The sequence below is a fragment of the Carcharodon carcharias genome, chromosome 8 (assembly GCF_017639515.1).
Source record: "Carcharodon carcharias isolate sCarCar2 chromosome 8, sCarCar2.pri, whole genome shotgun sequence".
NCBI classification, from domain to species: domain Eukaryota; kingdom Metazoa; phylum Chordata; class Chondrichthyes; order Lamniformes; family Lamnidae; genus Carcharodon; species Carcharodon carcharias.
The window spans coordinates 155817858-155841183 of NC_054474.1; the positions used below are offsets into that span (position 1 = coordinate 155817858).

Below are 23326 nucleotides of genomic sequence, written 5' to 3' on the forward strand. Positions count from 1 at the left end.
CAGATCACGGGTTATTGGGTGACCAGCTTTACAATGACACCCCTCTCCAAAATACACAGTTGCTAATCGATCATATGTGCAATGGACCAGGAATATTTTCAGATACCCGCTCCCTGAACCATTTATCTCAGCCAGGGACACTACAACTGGCCTCCATATCTTTGGACTATCAAAGGTTAAATTCACACAAAGTCCCCTGTTACAAATCGTTGACCCCTACCGGAAGGTTTGTGCACTGCAAATGGAGGACAGATTCTGACCAGGAAGCCCCTTATGGTTAAATAGCTAATCAACTTTCAACGTCCTGGCCACTCGGATGTGCAGAAGGATAGCTGTGGGCCCAAAAGGAATTATGACAAAAAACATTACATTTCCATCCTTAAAAAAGAAAACATTGATTCTCAAGAGAGAAGAATTATTAATGAGGTTACATAGAAAAATCTCTCTCCAATGCAGATCTTTAGTCTGCAATGACCTAGAATGAAATCGGTGCTCTTGGGGCAGAATTTGTCATCTTCAAATTGTACAGACTGGGACCTTGAGAATACTGCAGAGATGCTTGATCATTTAGACACCACTGCAGGCTGTGCTGTAGCCCATGATATACTGAATGAGGGTGGGGGGAAAAGAGCGAGAGGGGGTGGGTTGGGGGGGGGGGCGGGGGGAGAGGGGGGGCGGTGGGAAGAGAGAGGGGGTGGTGGGGGTGGGGGGGGAGAAGAGAGAGGGGGTGGGAGAGGTGGGGCAGTGAGAGGGAGTGGGGAGAGAAAGAGAGAGAGAGAGAGAAAGGAAAGAAAGAGAAAGAGAGCGTGTGGGAGGCCTGGGGATTAGAACAGGGTGCTTCCTACATGGCAACAATGCACCAATGATTGAGAAGCCATTTGGTCCTCTGGTTCTTGGCAATGTTTAAACAGCTTGAAGTCAACTTTGCACTCTGACAACAAAGTGGAAAATCAGCAGGAACATTATAGGCTTGTAGGATGTTCAAAAGGTCAGTTTGGCCCATTAAGGGGGCTGCCATCACTGTCTTGAGGAATCAGAGCTATAAAGGTCAGGAAGGAGAGTCGGTGAGTGTTTACATCAAGGACATTCCATTCCAGATACTCAATGGGAGCAATCAATTGAACCCTGATGATATGTTCAAATTGCAGCAAACTCTAGAACCGGGAGTTAAATAGTGGGAAATTACCCAGACATTTTATTATTAACCAGTTGATGCTGAGGGTCATTGTGAAGAGGCACATCAGGTTTACAGTGAGAGTTGCCACAGGAGAGATGCTAAAAGACAGATTTGCATTTATATAGCACTTTTCACAACCACTGTTCATCTCAAAGTGCTTTACTGCCAGTGAGGTACTTTTTGAACTGTAGCCACTGTCAAAATGTAGGAAACAAAACAGCCAATTTGCACACAGCAAGCTCCCACAAACAGCAATGTGAGGACCAAGAAACTTTCACGCAGCGAGTAGTTAGGATCTGGAGTGCACTACCCGAGAGTGTGGTGGAGGAAAGTTCAATCCAGGCATTTGAGAGGAAATTGGATCATTATCTGTAAAGGAAGAACATGTAGGGTTACAGGGAGAAGGTGGAAGAATAGCACTAGGTGTATTACTCATTCAGAGAGCTGGTGCAGACACGATGGGCTGAATGGCCTCCTTCTGTGCTGTAATAATTCTGTGAAACACTCTCCTTTTGCGATGTTGATTGAGGGTTAACTATTGGGCAGGACACCAAGGAGAACTCCCCTGTTCTTCTTCAAAATAGGGCCACGGGATCTTTTACATCCGCCTGATCAGGCGTGCTGAGCAGCATAAGCACACAATATGGTGGGAAGGCCAAACATCTGTTTCACGCTCTCGTGAAGCCAGTTTGAGATTGTCCGCTCCACCCTCTGATGGATGGCTGCATTTCCCATCATCAGATGCCAGGAACCTCATTGTAATACATCTGCACATCATTATAAGGCCAGCCTGCCGGACTCATCTCCCCCCCACGCTGGTCATCCACCCACACAGCATGATTGCATGTCGATGTGTTTCACAACTGCACATAAGCAGCATGCACCCAAACTGCACATCGCTCGGGACTTCGAGGTTTGTTCGCTTATCTTGCTTCGGTCAGCACTCACGGTCATCAGCGCCAGGCCGCACCACCTCACTTTTAGGGGGGCTCACGGGCAGGTCTCTACCTACCAGACCAGCCACAAAGCTTTTTATAGCTGCAGAGCTAGCGTTTGCTTGGGGAAGAGGGAGAAGAGGTCTCAGGCAAGGGAAGAGGCTGCAGGGTGAGGGCTGTACTGGGGAAGGAGGGTCACCCAGGGTGTGTGTAGGGAGCACGAGTTGATCTGTGCAAGTGGCCTCAAGATGGTGAGGGCTGAGGAGGCAGTCTCCAGAGGAGATGAGGTCAGATGGAGGAGGGTGAGAGTGGATGTGTGATGGGCTTGAGTGTGAGAGTTAAGGGATGAGATGGTTGCCTTATCCTGGCAGCACGGATGAGATCATTCACCCTCTTTCTGCACTGGATGGCCAACCTCTCCTGTGCGGCATTGGCACCTATTGCCACTGCCACTGCCTACCAAGCTGGAGTGGTAAATGTTGCTGCCCCTCCTGTGGCCAGAGCAGGGGTAGAGGACAGGCCTCCACAACATCCAAAAAGGGTGCCTGAGGGATGCGTTACTAAACCAGGGCTCTGCAGTTATCTTGCCTTTCGGGGCCATGTTTCTGTGCAGCAGTCCTGGGCTGGAAGCACTGAGGTGTGGTGCCCAGTGTGATGAAGCTGCAAGGTGATGGCATGGCTGGTGAATGGCAGACTGCCCATGCCCGCTAATGCGCTTAGTGCAAATGTGGAATGATTCCGCCCAGTGCCTCTGACAGTGCAATGCTCCCTCAGTACTGAACTCAAGTGTCAGCCTAGACTTTTGGGAGTGGAACTTGAACCTGAAGGCCAGTAGATAGCATGCACTTCCTGCAAGCGTGACAGTTTCTTGCCGTTACAGGTTCTAGCACTCACTCTCCTACCCAATTTTCAATAAGTATGTAAACTGCTAACTCAACTGCACTCTTTGAACAGATTTACTTTCCAAAGACAGGAAACAGTTGTTGGACTGGAAGGCAGAAGAATAGAAAAATCTTGTACAATAAATGTAGGATTTATCCAAGGCAGGAAAGCCTTGTAGGGAATCGCTGGCTGCTGTATCAAAGATCCCAAGCAGCTACACTACCTTAAAGCAGATTATCTGGTCGTTGCCGTTTGTGGGATCTGATCTTGCCGTGTACAAAATTGGCTGTTGCATTGACAGCAATAAAAAGTACCTGAGTCTGTGAAATGATGTGGGATGTCTTGAGGCTGGGAAAAGTGCTGTATAAACACAAGTTCTTTCTTTCCAAATGGATCTCTACAGTCAACCCGATTGGCACCTATCGTGCATCGCTGTGTCAGAATCCCAAAACACCCTACCCCGACGGCACCTTGCCTGCCAAGCAAGGAGTACAGCGGCGCAGGAATACAGCTCACCACCAATCAGGGCAATACCCTTGGCCCAAGGTTCAAAACTCCTTCAGTGAGATTCCCTGCACCTCCGTAATTACTCCCAGGGGAGTTCATTACTCTGCGTGGAAAACACATTAGCCGAAAATTTCCCCAAAGGCCACAGCCAATGAAAACTCAATTTTTTAAAAAAATCAGTGGTAACTGGATCAGGAGTGGCAATTGCCTTTGTTGAATGTTATGGCTGTCGGAAACTGTTGGGAGATCACATTGTGACAGTTGGTCTCAGTGCATAAATCAGACCAAGTGCACGACATCTAAACTGACAGAAATCACAACTGCAATGTTCTATGGAACAGAAGTGAGGGAGCCATTCCGCTAATGCTTGTGTCCAGGTGACAATAAAGAATCCAAGCCTCCCACTTGCAGTTAAGGATATGATCTTTAAAGGGATTACTGCCTAGCCATTAATCCTGGCTGTTCCATGCACAAACTAACAAGCTATTATCACCAAGACCATGTTGGAGGTTAAAATAGTACAAATGTTTATTAGCCTTCTGGTGCATGTAGTCACCATTTCCATCATCTGAAATAATCACACCCACAAAGTGACTCCTTAAAAAATTACTTTGCATTTATCTAGCAACTTTCATGACCTCAGGAAATCCCATGGCCAATGAAGTGTAGTCACTGTTCTAAAATAGGGACAAACAACAACGAGAGAAACAAACAATAGCACTGACAAATAACAAGAGAAATCATGCAACAGTCTTAATTCAACTGTTCCTCAATCCTCTACCATCAAAAGGACACCAGCATCAGTGATGCTAACATTAAGTGATCCTCACTTGGACATGTACCTCCATTCGTATGCATCATTGCTGGATCCAAACCCTAGAATACCTTCTCCTAACACCACCTACACAAGGACCAGGCAATTCAAGGAGCAGGCCCACCACCAGCACCTTCTGAGGGCAATAAATGAGCCTTGTGAACATTTTCCTTTGTTCTTGGGGTGTGGGCAATGCATTAAGTGAAACAATTTATGGAATTTGTTGCAGGATGTGGCTTTATAAATAAGAGCGCACAAAGGAAGGAAGCTATGCCAAGCCTTTCAAAATCTAGAGGACAGCGTCTCATTCTCGGCACCATACTTTTTGGAAAATGTCAGGGGAGATTTAAAAGACTAATACCAGGGAGTTCAACTATGCGTAGAAAATAGATAAATTGGTGCTGTTCTCCTTAGAACAGAAAAAGTTAGCAGGAAATGTAACAGAAGTGTTCAAAATTGAGAAGTTGTGATAGAGCAGACTAGTTCCACTAGCAGGAGGGCCCTCAGAGGACAGAGGTTTAATGTGATTGGCAAGAAGTAGAAGGAAGATGAGAATTTAAAAAAATACAAGCAAGTTATGATGGTCTGGGATGCACTGCCTGAACATGCACTGGAAACAGATTCAACAATAACTTTCAAAAGCAAATTGGATAAACACTTGGTCAATGCATCTAATTCCTTTACAGTCCATTAATCAGCACTTTCAAGAATGATTTAAATGCCCCAATCTCCAGTGACCAGCCCCCATGCTGCTTCAGACAAGATTCAAAGTTATTGTTTGAAGACGTTTCTTTGGGTGAGAAAAGCAGTGTTTATAGTGGTCACCGACATTGCATCTCATGAAACGTCTCATGAAAAGAATCAGTTTAAATATTGGAAAAAGGAAGAATCCTTCAATCACTAAATACTTCACGTGCAATTAGTTGCAAAGTGCAGTCACTGTGATGTAGGCAGACACAGCAGCCATGTTAAACACAAAGATGAGTGATCAGTGAAATCTGCTGCCCGGGTCCTAACTTGCACCAAGTTCTATTCACCCATCAGCCCTCCGTTCACTGACTTACATTGTCCCCCAGTTGATATGGCAAGATTTTAGAATTCATGTTCCTGTCTTCAAATCCCCACACCCCCCAAGGCCTCAACCTCACCCCATCTCTGTACTCCTCCAGTTCCAGCCTCCTGTACAGCTTTGATACAATTTTTTTTTGAAAAATATACTTTATTCATAAAATATCTGGAAGAACATTCCAAACCATTTCAAAACCACCATTCCATAGTACAATCAGATTCAATTTTTACACATGGATCACAAGGTGCATCAATACAATCAATGAATATTACAATCATTTCAATATGGTCAATGCAGACAATCAGACAATGGTACTGGAGTTATCAACATACATCATGTTGCACTCTGAGGAGCTTCAATACAATTATAATACAATTAGTATTCAATGCAGACATTCATTTTGAGCTGTGCAGCCCGAGGGCTTTCTACAGTTCCCAGCCCCTCGATACACTATGGCAGAAAGGTCTTAGACAGAGTCCTTTCCCCATTGCGCCTTTGTGGCAGTTGCCCCAAGCTTTAGTGCGTCCCTCAGTCGGGGACAACTCTTTGCGCTGGAAGACCAACAAGTTTCGGGCAGGCTAAAGAGCGTCTTTCACCAAGTTGATGATCGTCCAGCTGCAGTTGATGTTTGTCTCGGTGTGTGTTCCTGGGAACAGCCCATAGAGCACAGAGTCCTGTGTCACAGAACTGCTCAGGATGAACCTCAACAGAAACCATTGCATCTCTCTCCAGACTTTCTTTGCAAAGGCACAATCCACAAGATGCTAAATTACTCCACCATTGACAAGTGTACCTTCATCTGCCTGGGTCCGGAGTTCTGGAACTTTATCCCAAAACCTGTCTACCTCTCTCTCTCTCCTCTAAGATGCTCCTTAAAACCTACTTCCTTGCTTTTGATCACCTGCAACATCTCCTTATATGGCTCAGAGTCAAATTTTGTTTGACAACGCTCCTGTGAAGCTCCTTGGCATGTTTTACCATATGAAAAAGGCACAATATAAATGCAAGTTGCTGTTGTACTGGCTAAGGGAGGATCTGCATAGCAGAAGGACTCTGAGGGAGAGTTGTGAATTGCCCTGGTCGGCTTGCAAATGTTTACAGTATCATCAGAACAGCAAATTTTTTAAATTTACTCGTTCACAGGATGTGGGCATCACTGGCTAGGCCAGCATTATTGCCCATCTCTAATTGCCCTCGGAAGGGTGGTGGTGGGCTGCCTTCCTGAGCTACTGCAATCCGGGAGGGGGTAGCATAGTGATATTGTCACCGGATTAGTAATCCCAGAGACCCGGGGTAATGCTCTAGAGACCCAGGTTCAAATCTCACCACAGCAGATAGTGATTTGAATCCAATAAAGATCTGGAATTATAAATCCGATGACAACCATGAAACCATTCCCGATCTGGTTCAGTAATGCCCTTTAGGGAAGGAATGAAATCTGCCATCTTCACCTGGTCTGGTCTACATGTGACTCCAGACCCACCCACAGCAATGTGGCTGACACTTAAATGCCCTCTGAACAAGGACAATTTGGGATGGACATTAAATGTTGGCGACGCCCAAATCCTCTGAACGAATAAGACAAAAGTTCATGTGGTGTAGGTACACCCACAGTGCTGTTAGGGAGGGAGTTCCAGGATTTTGACCCAGCGACAAAGTGAAGGAACGGCAATATATTTCCAACAGTTTGTGACTTGGAGGGGAAACACCAGGCGGAGGAGTTCCCATGCGTCTGCCCTCCTTGCCCTTCCAAGTGGTAGAGGTCGTGGGTTTGGAAGGTGCTGTCAAAGGAGGCTTGGTGAGTTGCTGCAGTGCATCTTGTAGACGGTGCACACTGCTGCTACTGTGCACTGGTGGTGGAGGGAGTGAATATGAATATGATGGATGGGGTGCCAATGCCATCCCAAATATATGGGGCTTAAATTTGATCATTCAAAAGAAAAGCAGTTAAACCCTGCCATTATGCAAAGAACGCTGCATCAAACTCAATTTTTCTGCCCAAGAGCTTTATATTATTGATGGGAGTTTTAGTTCCACAGATTGGAAAGCATACAAACTCCAGCCGCTGCAGACAAACACTTCTTTGCAAATTTGACAAGACCTGTCGAACCACACAGAAGCTGTGGCACTCGAGGGCAGCACAGGCTCATCTGTAGCACTGACTGAGCACTTTTCAGCAAATGCAGCAATCACCCATCACTGCGACAACACTTGGCAATGCAGCACATCTGATGACATTCTACTTAGCCAAAAAAAAAATCAATTTCACCAACCTTATCATTTGCACCAAGCATTTCCTTTTCCGAAATTAACCTTTTATCTTGGCAAAACAGAAACCATGCATTTCCTTCACCCACCCCACATATTCTTTTTAATTTCTATTATCTGATCATCAAAATTATAGTTCCCATTGGCACAGGTTCTGTAGGTCTGGCCGATTCTTATTTGACAGCGAGCAGTTTGGGACTCAAATTGCTATTTTTCTGTAAAAGAAAATATGAGAGAAACACTTCTTTTTTGGTAATCATGAGATCAGCCTTAATGAACTATCATAAATTGCAGGAACACATGTTCTTATAATACAATCCCAGAAAAGACAGTTTTCTTTGGAGTAACAAGAACTCGGTAGCTGAGGACGATGCACCAGTTGTAATAATCACTTTGCACTTCTCAGACCAGCTAAGAAGTCACTTCACTAGAATAAATGTTGGGATAGCTCATTACTCCAGGCATGGAGTGCAGAATCGCACCACAGATTGACCCCAAATGCCAACAGGAAGAACCGAGTTTCCTTTTAAAAAAAAACAGTGACAATGCAATTCAAGGTTTTGAACTCTGGAATGGAGTACTGTAGAGTACTGGGGCTTCGAAGTTGTGTTACCAGACTAGTAATCCAGCAGGCCATGAACTCTAATCCAGAAACTGTGAATTGAAATTCAGTGTTAAGATCTGGAAATGTTTTTAAAAACTTCACTCTGAGGAAAAGCAACCACAAGATTTGCCTTTAAGAGCTGTGTTGTCCAAAAGAAATTACTGGCTACTCATGGAGGTGAGTTAGGATGAGACTGTTTTTACCACATGTAGTAACTTCAGTTAAACAGCCTTACATATAATCAGGTGTATGTATTCACTTTGCTCATGTACATTTACTTAACATCTTGCTAAAACTATACAAGGCACTAGTTAGACCACACCTGGAATACTGTGAACAATTTTGGTCCCCTTATCCAAGGGAAGATATACTGGCATTGGAGGCAGTCCAGAGAAGGTTCACTAAGTGGATTCCAGGTATGGAGGGATTTTCTTATGAGGAGAGGTTGGATAGGTTGAGCTGGAATTTAGAAGAACGAGAGGCGACCTTATTGAAACATATAAGATTCTTAGGGGGCTTGACAGGCTAGATGTTGAGAGGTTGTTTCCCCTTGTGGGAGAATCTACGACCAGAGGGCTTAATCTCAGAGTAAGGAGGCACCCATTTAAAACAGAGATGAGGAGGAAATTCTTCTCTGAGGGTAGCTAATCTGTGGAATTCTTTACTGCAAAGGGCTGTAGAAGCTGGGTCGTGAAGTATATTCAAGGCTGAGAAAGACAGATTTTTAATCAGTAAGGGAATCAAGGGTTATGGGGAAAAGGCAGGAAAGTGGAGTTGAGGATTATCAGATCAACCATGATCTCAATGAATGGCAGAGCAGACTCAATGGGCCAAATAACCTACTTCTGCTCCTACATCTTATGATCTTATAGCCATTTATCTCTTATGCCAAAATGCATCACCTCACACTTCTCTATATTAAATCCCATCTACCACTAGTCTACCCATTCTGCTAGTCTATGTCCTGTTGCAGGCAAGTCCTGTCACCCTCACTATTCCCCACTCCAAGTTTGATATCATCAGCAAATTTTGAAACTTTGCAAGTAATGTACACGCACACAAGCACACACACACCTACTTTCTGTCCAATATTTAAACCAATTGCATATTGGCCCTCCTACTCCATCAGCCTCAGTTTTGTTAACCAGCCTTGTTATGTGATACCTTGTCAGACACTTTCTTAAAATCCATTTAGACAATATCAACTAAATTCCCTTTATCAACATTCTGTGTTACTTCGTCATCCTATACTAATGTGGTTGATACTTGGCTGCCTGATGTGGCCTAACAAACTATTCTGCTCAGGAAGGCCAGCCACCAGCACATTTGCAAAGCAACTCAGGGTGTGCAATAAAATTTGGCTTTGTCAGCAATACCCACATCCTGAGGGAGAATTTTTAAAAAAAGACAATACTGCTTCTAAGATCAGGCTGGTGATCAAGAGGTTCAAGACCCACTCCAGGACTTTGGCTTGCATTTCTAGGCTGATACAAGTGCAGCACTGAAGGAATGCTGCATTAACTTTCATTTGAGATGTTAAACCACCTCTACTACCTAAAGAAAAGCAAGAGAGTTCTTTGGGTCTCCTGGCCAACATTGCCCCCTTGACCAACACTAGCAAAGATGATTACCTGGTTATCCACTCATCTGCTGCTTGCAAGACCTTGCTTTAAGCACATTGGAACTTCTATACTATGTTAAAGGTGCCATATAAATGCAAGTTCTTGGTATTGTTGGTCTTGGATGTAGTAGTTGTGGTTCTGGATTTACAGATATGCTAGAGGCAATGCTGTTGGTAAGTTCCATCTTTTATTGATCATTACACTAACTATGTACAGTAAAAACTCAGTACGAGGCTCTACATAGAATTCTCTCTCACTCTCCCCAAGCTCTTATCATGATGAGCTTAATCACTGATGTAGATTATATATTTACACATTTAACATTAACCTTTTATCCTACAGTGAGAAAATAGGACGTGGCATTTGCCTACTACAAATATCAAATTACTTTTAAGTCGTCATTGTTAAGTTCTTTGGGATAGCTTGAGAACATAAAATTCTATGTAAATTCAAACTGCAAAGTCGGGGGCAAAAATGGGAACATAAGGAGAGGGAGCCCTGTGTCAAATTTAAAGGGCTCTGGACCTAAAGAGCACAATAAGACATGACAACTACTGCAGAGTAACAGTAGAGGGCAGATTTTCCCAGCAATGAACACTTGACACCAGTTACATGGGGCAGAATGTTTAGGTTGGCACGCGGCCATGATCGGCATGTCCGGGAGTGGCCAGGGAAAGTACCACCGACTGCAATCGGCCCCCAACCACAATTTCATATTGGCTGGCCAATTAACAGCCAGCCAGCGTGAAACATGCATTGAAATGCTCTGCGCTGCTGGGGTGGAGGTGGAAGGACGCCAGGCGTTGGTGTAAGCAGGAGCGCGGGCAAGCGCAGAATGAAAGCTCCGTGAATGAAGAGAGCTGCCTCAGGGAGCTGAAGACTTTAAAAACTTTATTTAATACTTTTGAAGTCAGAACAAAAATGTCCAAACATCACAAGCAGTCACCTGAACATATACATTATTAAAATTCTGTCTGTAGATTTTTTTTTTTTAAAAATTTAATAACGGAAACATCTCGCCCTTGGCTGAGGTTTCATGAAAAATGCGAAGGCCGCCTGGCTGATTCGTCTATCCGCCAACTGTGAGGTTGGACAGACCACAAAAAGTTGGAGACAGTTACAACTCTTAATGGGATTAATTGCCCTCAATTGTCAGCGGGCACGCTTCCAAATTCTGCACACGCTCACCGACTAAAATATTGCACCAGATGACATCAGGATACTCGCCCAACGTCATCACGTTCTATTTTACACTTGAGCGGGCTGGGTGTGTCTGCACACCGACCTGAAAATTCTGCCCATGTAGTAGCTTATTGTGAGAAGGATACCCCATGATCCTCTTGGCTGGGCCCTCATACTGAACACAGGAAAAACAAACAAACCAAACAAGAAAATAACCACAAATAAAACAAATCTGGCTCTGGATCGGAACACACAAAAACCCCACAATCTGTATTCATGCTCCTCCAGAGGTCCCCAGCATCACAGATGCCAGTCTTCAGCCAATTCAATTCACTCCATGTGATATCAAGAAACGGCTGAAGGCACTGGATACTGCAAAGGCTATGGGCCCTGACTATATTCTGGCAATAATACTGAAGACTTGTGCTCCAGAACTTGCCGCACCCCTAGCCAAGCTGTTCTAGTACAGCTACAACACTGGCATCTACCCAGCTTTTGGAAAATTACAGGTATGCCCTGCACACAAGTTGCAGGACAAATCCAACCCGGCCAATTACCACCCTATCAGTCAACTTTCCATCATCAGTAAAGTAATGGAAGGGGTCATCAACAGTGCTATCAAGCTGCACTTGCTTAGAAATAACCTGCTCACTGACACCCAGTTTGGGTTCCACCAGGGCCACTCTGCTCCTGACCTCATTACAGACTTAGTTCAAACATGGACAAAAGAGCTGAACTCCCGATGTGAGGTGAGAGTGACTGTCCTTGATATCAAGACAGCATTTGACCAAGTGTGACATCAAGGAGCCCTGGCAAAACTGGAGTCAATGGGAATTAGGGGGGAAAACTCTCCACTGGTTGGATTCATACCTAGCATAAAGCAAGATGGTTGTGGTTATTGGAAGTCAGTCATCTCAGCTCCAGGACATCACTGCAGGAGTTCCTCAGGGTGATATCCTAGGCCTAATCATCTTCAGCTGCTTCATCAATGACCTTCCTTCCAGTTCAGAAGTGGGGATGTTCGCTGATGATTGCACAATGTACAGCACCATTTGCAACTCCTCAGATACTGAAGCAGTCCATGTCCAAATGCAGCAAGACCTGGACAATATCCAGGCTTGGGCTGACAAGTGGCAAGTAACACTCATGCCACACAAGTGCCAGGCAATGACCATCTCCAACAAGAGAGAATCTACACATCGCCCCTTGATGTTCAATGGCATTAACATCACTGAATCCTCCACTATCAACATCCTGGGGGTTACCATTGACCAGAAACTGAACTGGACTAGCCATATAAATACTGTGGCTACAAGAGCAGGTCAGAGGCTAGGAATCCTGTGACAAGTAACTCACCTCCTGACTCCCCAAAGCCTGTCCACCATCTACAAGGCACAAGTTAGGAGTGTGATGGAATACTCTCCCACTTGCCTGGACGAGTGCAGCTCCAACAACACTCGAGAAGCTTGACACCATCCAGGACAAAGCAGCCCGCTTGAATGGCACCATATCCACAAACATTCACTCCCTCCATCATCGACACACAGCGGCAGCAGTGTGTACCATCTACAAGATGCACTGCAGGAATTCACCAAGGATCCTTTGAAAGCACCTTCCAAATCAATGACTGCTACCATCTAGAAGGGCAAGGGCAGCAGATAGATGGGAACAACAACACCTGGAAGTTCCCCTCCAAGCCATTCACCATCCTGACTTGGAAATATATCGCTGTTCCTTCACTGTCGCTGGTTCAAAATCCTGGAACTCCCTTCCTACCAGTACTGTGGATGTACCTACACCACAGGGTCTGCAGCAGTTCAAGAAGGCAGCTCACCACTACCTTCTCAAGGGTAACTAGAGATAGGGAATAAATGCTGGCCCAGCCAGTGAAGCCCACACCCTGTTATTGAACAATAAAGAAAAATTCTCTTTTCCTCTATATTCCAGCTAACACCCAATACAACCCAAATCCAACAGGTGCTATTAATTTCTGTCACTGTTCCAGTCATAATGCATAATACACAAACGCCAGGTCTGTTATCTGATTTAAAAGTAGTCTGACTGATTAAAATCAGACTTTTTACAGACTGTTCTACTCTTCCACAAGATGCTCATTTAACCATCTTAAACACAAATTGGCTATTTCCTCTCACTTCTCACTGACAATCATTAGTCACTCAGTTCAGGAAAGCAAAAGAGATGTGAAGGATCCTCAACATGATAAGCAGTTGTGTGTAATTCCTAACCACATTCTGCCACTTTTTACTCAAACCTACTGATCTAATGCAGTCAGAAAGTTTGGAATTCCAGCCTCAGTTCGAAGTTCACTTGGAAACCTATATGACAAGGGGCTGTAAATGATAACATCTCAGCATAAGAGTCACCCTCTCCCACTGTCACTTCAATAATCCCACTCTCTCACCTGGTCATTTCCAAGCCAAGAACATATCGGGGTACTGATGTGCAGCCAGGGGTCTTGCATGACCCACCCATTGTAATGTTCTTATCGCCTATAATAGCAAAACATACTTACAATGCAATCCATTACTGCAAGTGCTGGCCAGTCTGTACGACCAACAGGGGGCCCAGGAATAAACTACTGCAGATTGGCCACTGGTCGATATTCCTCACACATTCCACTCACCCATTACCATCTGCTTCCTACTTTCACTTCGTCTGTCTTCTATTTGATCTTGGGACATGAGCATTGCTGCCATCATCTATTGCCCATCCCTAGTTGCCCTCAAGAATGTGGGGGTGAACCACTTACAAGTGAGTGGCTTCCTAGACTACTTCAGAAGGCAATTAAAAAAAAGACTCAGCCCAACATGGGTCACATATAGGCCTGACTGGATGAGGACATTAGGTGAACCAGATGGGTTTATGACAATCCAGTAGGTTCTTGATCATTAAGACGATGACTAGCATTTTAATCCAGATTTACTAATTAAATTTAAACTCTCCCAGCTGCCAAAGAGATTTCTGAAGCACTTATCCAGGCCTCAGATTACTAGTTTTCAATAACATGACCACTATGCTGCAGTCCCCAACTAATTCCTCTGTTATCTGCAGCAAAAACACAAAGGCAGGACAGCACAGGCTATTCCATCAATCATCTGGTCACCAACTGACTGGGGCTTCTTCTGCACTACAGTACTCAAACGCATAACTGTAGCGTAATGCAACACCAACTGAGAAAGGTGGGCACTGTGCTGTAGAATATCATATAACTAACACCTAGGCTTAGCCAGCCAAGAACAAGGAAAACGTAAACATAAAAGTACTGAAGAAACACTTATTCCAACAGATAATGCTCAATTTGCACATGGTGATAAATAAACGCAGATAACACCGGAAGGAAGAACCTCAAAATAGCAAGAATAAATGCCCACAATTTAACATCAGTCTGACATACTGGAATCCACAAATGTCACCGACGTTTAGAGAAGGGTCAAAATCGGAATTCCATGGGAGTGCTTCTTGATCTAGGACTCAGGTTTATGCTTAATGCATTAATGCCCAACTCTAGCACTACCTGGGGTTTGAGTGAAAAATAATGCTCGTTCGAGATGTGCTGGTATCACTTGGTATAAATTGGTTCGGGGTTTGTGGGAATAATTGCACAGTGCAACTTTGCTCCACTTGGGACCTGTGCCATTAAACCAGTCACACAGAAAATAGTCACATGTGCCCATGTCTGAGTTTCTGGATCTGCAAACAGATTTCAAATTGGGCACAGGTCACGAACTTCAAGTCACATCCTGAATAAGTCGAACCATTTGGAATCTCCAGCCGAGATACCTAAGCAACACTTTCAGTGCAAGCCTCTATAGATTTCAGCTTTGAAAGAAAGAACTAGGGCTGGGTTTGAATGCAGGAGTAATATCTTTAACCAAGGTATCAGACATCACTTCCTGTCTAACAAACATTTCCTGTACATGGAACCGTCAAAGCAAAACGATAGAATTAGTCACCCTACCCCCTCCGTATTCATCAAAGAGAGATATTTGCATCAAACTATAGTGAAGGACCCCAATGCGAAAATCAGCCATTGTGCATCATCAAAGCTTCACTATTATCCACCGTCACACAGTTCAAATAGACAACACATTTTCTCTGGCTTCGTGTCCAACCTGCACCCCAACACTGGCAGCTGTGCCCACCTCAGCCCGGAGCTCTGAAATTCTCTCTCAAAACCCCTCCACCAAGTCCCTCAACCAAGCTTTTGACAATCTGTCCTGATGTCTCCTTCAACACTGTCAATTTGTGCCCATGTTACAACAACAACTTGTATTTATATAGTGCCCTTAACATAGTGTAAAATCCCAAGGTGCCTCACAGGAGCATTGTCAAACAAAATCAGGAGCCGAGCCACATGTGGAGATATCTGGACAGGTGACCAAGAGCCTGGTCAAAGAGTTAGGTTTTAAGGAGCCTCTTGAAGAGAGTGAGAGAGATAGAGAGGTTAAGGGAGGGAATTCCAGAGCTTAGGCAGCTGAATACATGGCCACCAATGGCGAAGCAATTAAAATGCAGGATGTTCAAGAGACCGGAATTGGAGAGGCACCAATATCTCAGCAGGTTGTGGGGCTGGAGGAGGTTAACAGAGAGGGAGGGGTGAAGTCATGGCGGAATGTGACATCAAGGATGAGAATTTTAAAATCAAGTCGTTGTTTCACTGAAGGCCAATGTGGGTTGTTGGTCACAGCAGGTGATGGATGAATGAGGCTTGGTGCAAGTAAGGCCAAGGGCAGCAGAGTTTGGATGACCTCAAGGGTACAGAGGGTAGAATGAGATGTCAGAGGTGCATTGGAATAGTCAAGTCTCGAGGCAAGAAAGACACAGATGGATTTGACGTTCCTGTGCAGCACCTTGGGATGTTTTATCTTCTTAAAAAGGTGCTATATAAATAAAAGTTGTTTTGCTTCAAGTATCCAACATTGGCATTTTTTCCTATGACAGTATGGAAGTCATAGTTACATAATGCAGTGTTCCAATGATGGAACATTTGCTTTGCTATGTATCTTACTGTCCACACACAAGGCAAGTCCCTCAGCCTCTTGTGCCAAACCCATGCAATAAATAGACTGAGAAACATAAAAATAGACACCGGAATTGAGAGATATCATTAAAAATAATAATAGTAGATGTCAGATGCCCCCTCCCCTGACACTTAGTGGGGCTGGAGTGTCATGACTAATCCTCCTGTATTTCAATGATCAACTGTCTGAATGAGATACACTTTTACACACTGGATGATATTTAATACAGGTAATGGGGGTCCTGCCCAATGGCTGAAGAGCTGGCGAGACCCCTGCATTACCCCTTTGGGGGAGGCCCACTGGCATTAAATGCTGCTCAGATGTCAAAGTGGCCAGTGGTGGGCCTTCCCCAGGCTGAGTACCAGTGGTGGCAGGGGAGGCCCTTAAGTAGCCATTAACTGCCCACTTAAGGCCTCAATTTTGACAGTGGGGCAGAAAGGCCATCCATGAGCCTTCCTACACTGTACTTAATCGGCAGCAAAGGCAGGAAGGTGGTGCGATGCCCACTCCAGCACCCTCCTGCCCAATTAAATGCGCCTTCCCCTCCCCCGCCCACCACCTCCAAACTCACCTCAAAGGAGGGCAATAAGTTCCACCCATCATTTCTTAATGGCAGCACCATGATAGCTTGGAAACGTTCATAACTGCAACCATCTCTATAGATTGTGTGGCAGGCCACCAAAGCATTTGTTTTTAAGGTTGCATGGAGTAGGGATTGCATTTGGGCCCTTGTTTCCGAAATCATTGGACAAGACCATGTACTATTCTACAAACTTGCTCATTTTGCAGAGAGGCTCAGTAAAGTCAGAGGCACTGTGTAACCACTGCTCTACCCTACACTCCCTCCTCTATTGAGAGGAAAAAGGGAGTCTGGCTTGCAAAAATGACACTTTCAAATATGAAAGCAGCAATATTAATTGGGGAGCAGAAAGATTCTACCGTTGCTACATTGCAGACTTGATGGGTTGGGTGTCCGAATTGAATCGACACTGTTCATGCTGAAACAAATATCGCCCTATTTAAGCTCAATGAACTGTAAATAAAGAGTTAAGTAAACCACTGAACATTCCCTTAGTGCTACCATTACGAAAGGTGGGATAAAGCTTTATTAGCAATGGGACTTATTTGCATGGAGATCTAAGTAAAGCAAATAGCACTTGCTTTCAGGGCCAAGAACCATTCCCTATTGGTGAGAGAGAAAGACAAAAGAAGAGATTTGCATTTATATAGCACCTTTCACAACCCCAGGATGTCCCAAATGCTTTACAGCCCATGAAGTAAGATTGAAATGTAATCACTGTTGTACTGTAGGAAATACAACAACCAATTTGCACACAGCAAGCTCCCACAAACAGCAATGAGATACTGAACAGATCTGTGTTTAATGACATAGCTATAAGGAATAAACATTGTCCAGGACAGCAGCAAGGACTAAGATGAAACAAATATCTTCCTGGGATGACTATTCTTTTTTTAAAATCTACCCCCCCCCCCCCAAACTTACTGAGCCATCTGTCACTTGTTTTTATGTTTTGCTGTCACAGAGTGCTGAGCCTTATTCTGCTATTAGCACATCTTACATTTGTGCCACTATCAACACCTTCTTTAGTCTTTAACATTGACATTAACAGTCTCTTTGTCCTGTGTCCATGATATCTTTGTCAATCTTTCGAGCTCCCACCTATCCCTGACCTATTTTGCTCTACCCCCTCTTAAAAAGTACAATATCCATCACATTTCTACCTCCCTTTAGCTCTAAAAACGAGTCATACAGATGTGAAACATTAACTTTGTTTCTCTCTCTACAGATGCTGCCAGACCTGCTAAGTTTTTCCAGCATTTCCGGTTTTCATTACAGCAGCGAGAACTCCCCTGCCCTCTGATCTAACGTCCTCCAGAAGAGACAAGTGCTTGGTTTGTCATTTCACCTAAATGACAGTACCTCCTACAGTGCAGCACTCCCTCAGCACTGCAATGGGATTGTCAGTCTCGATTTTATGCTCAAGTCTCAAGGGCAGCAGAGACCCATGCGCTAACTGGAGTTTACGAATAACCCGGAGCTTCAATCCTTCACATGGAAGAGGGGTTGTAGTCAGTCATAGGGGGCTGACAGCAATACCAGAACCAAATAAGAGCAACAGGAGTATGTCGAAGAACCATTAAAAGAAATCAAGCAGTACAAAATGACACTTGATCAACTAAATTCCCGTGACAAAAGGTGCAGTTTCACATCTAAATCATGAAACATCATTAATTTCACAATGAGGTCAAGCATGTAGCATCTCACATCCACAAGCCGCCCTCCATCGCGTAAAAAAAGGTGCTATTTTATAACGTCCAATCACTGCAATCATGTGTTGTACTCCATGTTGCCACGGTGACAACGTCTGACTGTAGATGTTATTTTTTAAATAAATATGAATATTTATATTTCCAATCCCCCTCGTTCGGAGCAATAATGTGCTGGTGAATACGGTCAATGATTGATTAATTAACGCCCGCAGATTATAAACCCTAACTCCACCGCCCCCCCCCCCCCCAACCAAAAAATATTTTTAATGTGCGATTCCTCTGCGCTGAAATATTTTAATACGTCCAAGCTGCCTGGAGCTCTCGGTGTACCAAGTGCTACAAAAGGCTGGGAATCTAGATGCCGATGTGGGGGATTTAAGAAATTATAATCCCTTTAGATAACGTCAAAAAACAATCCTACAGCCCACCCCCACCACACACACATACACAGACACAGAGAGAGACACAGACAGACCGAGGCGCTGCTTGCGGTGAAATTGGCGGGGGGAAATTGGTGATGAATTAACACTGAGCTCGATCTAGCATTCGCCCCATGCTGACTCAAGCAACCAAGCTGCCCTGCCGATGGATACAACAGCCCCCAAGGTCAATGAATGAACCAGATGGAATGAAACCAGAAAGCTGGGATATCGATACCTATCAATGTCATGCATGCCCCCCCCCCCCCCCCTCTCTTTTTTAAATACTATTAACACCCCAGGTTGTGGGGGCGGGTGTTGTGTGTTGGGGAGGGGGTGATGAAAAGCTAACAATGCAAGCTCACCGATGTACAACTTCCAACGTTTTTCAGTAAATATTTTGCAACAGGGGACAGTGATAGGCGGAAGGTTGAATCTGCTGAATTGGTGTCAGGGAAGCTGATCCAGCCTCTCCGTAATTCGCTGCGGAGCACACCAGGGATTTCAAATCTGATTTACCCAATTGCAAGCAGAAAGATTAGGGCAGGAATTCGGATGCAATGCAATAAATAGACATTTGCTATGGTCGTGCTGGTGTATTTTGCCTCCCCCAACCCCCCCTCTCTCACACACACTGTCGCAGCGCTTTGACATTTTAAAAGAAAACTTGTTCCCCCTCCTCTCCTCTTTATTATGAATAATAACAAACGGAGCGATTTTATAAAAACGCAAGGAATTGACTCACTTTCCGACGAAATTTTCCAGCACCGAGCTCTTGCCGGCGCTTTGCCCCCCCACCACCCCGATCTGGGGCAAATCCAGGTTAGCATTCTGTCCGATCTGAGCGAAAGCATCCTGCATCCGATTAACCAGCGGGATCAGCTCCTCCATCCCACGGTTTCCCATCTTTTAAAACACCAGCGGCAAAGCTCAAACAAGAGAAAATCCCCAGGGGACGGGGGGGGGGGGGTGGAAATCGACTCTAACCAGGATAAACAGAGGGCTGGGCAAACGCCTAGCTCAGTTTGCAAAAGGTGCACATTTAAGCAGGAGGTTAGGGTGGAATTGCAAGTTCAAACAGAAAAGGTTGCCGCTCTCTCCTGGAGCTGGGAGCCGCAGCCTCTCCGATCCTGCCTGCGCTCCCGGCTCCGTCTACTCCTGGGGCACGGGGCGATTTAAAGGGACAAGAAGCGCGCTCACTGCGCAGGCGCCCTCCGCGCGATGGCTGCCGGGATCTGTAGTCCCCGCCGCCGCGACCGTCCCCTTGTAGGCGGCGGAGGAGGTGGGGGGAACCGGACTACAGCTCCCAGGATGCACCGTGCCGCCCACCACCCCTCCTCTCTCCCTGCTCCCTCCATCTGTCTCCCAGGTTTGACCAGATCCTGCAGACTGGGTTAATTTCCAATTGCCATGGGTTCGTGCTCACGGTGCACGCCGCCTGATCATTTGTCACTCTTGCCTTTAGGTTTTTCCCCAAATGAAGCTGATTAATGCAAAAATCGATTTGAATTAGTTACAATAAGGATGCTATTCCCCTGGCTATTGGCGCATAGGCGCGAGTGTTGCAATGCAAACTGGAAGCTGTAGTTATTCCTTTTAGAATTCGTTCTGTATTAGCTGGAATCCACCAAAGCCTGGTCTAATTATTAGGAAGTAAATGGGATGCTCTACCACAATCAAAGTTGCATAGGCACCATCACCAGTTTTTTAAAAAAATGTACCTGGGATATTAGCGCTGCCAGCATTTATTGCCCATCCCTAATTGCCCTTGAGAAGTTGGTGATGAGCTGCCTTCTTGGACCGCTGCAGTCCATGTGGTGTAGGTACACCCACAGTGCTGTTAGGGAGGGAGTTCCAGGATTTTAGCCTAGTGACAGTGAAGCTACCGCGATATATTTCCAAATCAGGATGGTGAGTGACTTGGAGGGGAACTTCCAGGTGGTGGTGTTCCCATTAATCTGCTGCCTTTGTCCTTCTAGATGATATAGGTTGTGGGTTGGGAAGATGCTGTCGAGGTAACCATGGAAAGTTGCTGCAATGCATCTTGTAAATGGTACACACTGCTGCCATTGCACACAAGTGGTGGAGGGAGTGAATGTTTGTGGATGGGGTGCCAATCACATGGGCTGCTTTGTCCAGGATGGTGTCAACCTTCTTGAGGGTTGTGGGAGTGGCACTCACCCAGCCAAGGGGAAAGTATTCCATCTCACTCCTGACTTGTGCCTTGTAGATGATGGACAGGCTTTGGCAAGTCAGGAAGTGAGTTACTTGTCACAGGATTCCTAGCCTCTGACTGCCTCCTGTAGGCACAGTATTTATATGGATAGTCCAGTGAAGTTTCTGATCCATGGTAATCCCCAGGATGTTGAGAGTGGGGCATTCATCTATGGTAATGCCTATTCAATGATTAGTGGAGATGGTTAGATTCTCTCATTTGCAGATGACATTGCCTGATGCAAATATTGTTTGCAACTTATCAGCCCAAGCAGAATGTGTGCTATCGTTGTCATGTTACACAGGGCACATCTTCCCTCCTCCACTGGATCAGCAGGACAAGTGCTCTCTCTGCAGCAAGAGATTTATCATGTGTTCAGATGTTGGTGCATGCAATGTCCTTGTTTAAACAAGGTTCAAAGTACTTGGTCAGAAAACCAATTTGTCAGATATATGATTGGATGTCAGGCTGCATCAAATCACTTGTCCTGTGCTACCCACATCACCAACATGTATTGTTCTTCAGCATCAGTCAGTCAAACCCCTGGAACATCCAACCTAACAGTACATTCACCACACAGATTGCAACAGTTTAAGGGTATGACTCACCACCACCTTCTCAACTGCCAAACATTGACAAGTGCCTGTCAAGCTGATATTCATGGAGTATAATTGTTGGCCTTTGTTCTGTTAGTGTTTATGAATTGTAACCAATGCCAAAAAAAAAATCATAGTACAATAGAGGGAGAGTAACAACTTACATAATGAAGAGCAGGATGCTGAGAACTCCAAGGTAGGAGCCTAAGTGGAGGTCACTATCCTAGTCTGCATTCATTCAATATTGCCCAATCTAATCAAATTCAGAGGAGCAGTCAAAGAATCATAGAAAAACACAGAAGAGGAGGAGGTCATTCAGCCCATCGTGCCTGTGCCAGTTCATTGGAAAAGCTATCCAATTAGCCCCACTCCCTTCCTCTTCCCCCAAAGCCCTGTAAATGTTATCTCTTCAAATATCGATTTAATCCCCTTTTGATTGTTACAGTTGAAATTGCTTCCACCATCCTTGAGGTTACATTCAGATCAGTTATGATCTTATTGAATGGCGGAGCAGGCTCGAGGGATCGAGTGGCCTACTCCTGCCCCTAATTCATATGTTTGTATCCTTTCAGGCAGCACATTCCAGATGATAACAAGGCATTGCAAAAAAAAAAACAGTTTCCCCATAATCCTTTTTCCAACCACTCTGCATCCTCTAGTTACCAACTTTTCTGCCACTGAATACAGTTGCCCCTTATTTACTCAAACCAAAATGATTTTAAATGTGTCCATCATAGCTTTTGCTGCCCCAAAGAGAACAAGCCCAGCTTCTCCTGTCTCTCCACATAACTGGAGACCCTCATCCAGACAAAGAAACGTTTAACAGGAGACCAAAAGACACAAGAAGAAAGGAAATATATGGCAGCTATGGCCCAGACTCTGCACCAAGAATGGAGAAAATGCAGCATAAAAGATGAATGAAAGGACAGTACATCAGCTTGGGAGCAATGCTGCAAGCATGGGCAGAGATCGTACTACAATTATTTTAACATTCAATGGCATTACCATCACCGAAGCTCCCACTATCAGTAGGGGGTTACCATTGACCAGAAGCTGAACTGCCCCAGCCATATAAACACCGTGGCTACAAGAGCAGGTCAGAGTCTTGGAATTCTGAGGTGAGTAACTCACCTTCTGGCTCTCCAAATCCTGTCCGCCATCTACAAGCACAAGTCAGGAGTATGATGGGAAACTCTCCATTTGCCTGGATGAGTGCAGCTCCAACAACACTTAAGAAGCTTGACAACATCCAGGCAAAAGTAGCCCACTTGATCAGCTCCTCATCCACCACAACAAATATTCACTCCCTCCACCACCCACACATAGTGGCAGCAGTGTGTACCATCTACAAGATGCACTGCAACAACTCACCAAGGCTCCTTTGACAGCACCTTTCAAACCCACGACCTCTACCATCTAGAAGGACAAGGGCAGCAGACACATTGAACACCACCACCTGGAAGTTCCCCTCCAAGTCACTCACCATTCTGACCTGGAAATATATCGCCGTTCCTTCACTGTCACTGGGTCAAAATCCTGGGATTCCCTCCCTAACAACACTGTGGATGTACCTACACCACATGGACTGCAGTGATTCAAGAAGGCAGCTCACCACCACCTTCTCAAGGGGCAATAAATGCTGGCCCAGCCAGTGACACCCACATCCCGGGAACAAATAATAATTTTAAAAAGAACAAGAAGA

General features: G+C 45.0%; 1 protein-coding gene across 4 annotated transcripts in view; it reads right to left on the reverse strand.

The window, feature by feature from the left end:
* The window catches only part of LOC121280933 (dynamin-1), a 242029-nt gene extending 222082 nt beyond the window's left edge, over positions 1-19947 (reverse strand). For 3 of the 4 annotated variants that reach the window (XM_041193376.1, XM_041193375.1, XM_041193378.1), the window contains exon 1: positions 19559-19947. In XM_041193376.1, coding sequence (XP_041049310.1) covers positions 19559-19719 — 161 coding nt within the window. In that variant the 5' untranslated portion in view covers positions 19720-19947. Of the gene's footprint in view, positions 1-7657; positions 7742-19558 lie in introns of those variants that run through there. The other variant, XM_041193377.1, reaches the window with a different exon arrangement.
* Positions 19948-23326: the final 3379 nt, after the last annotated feature.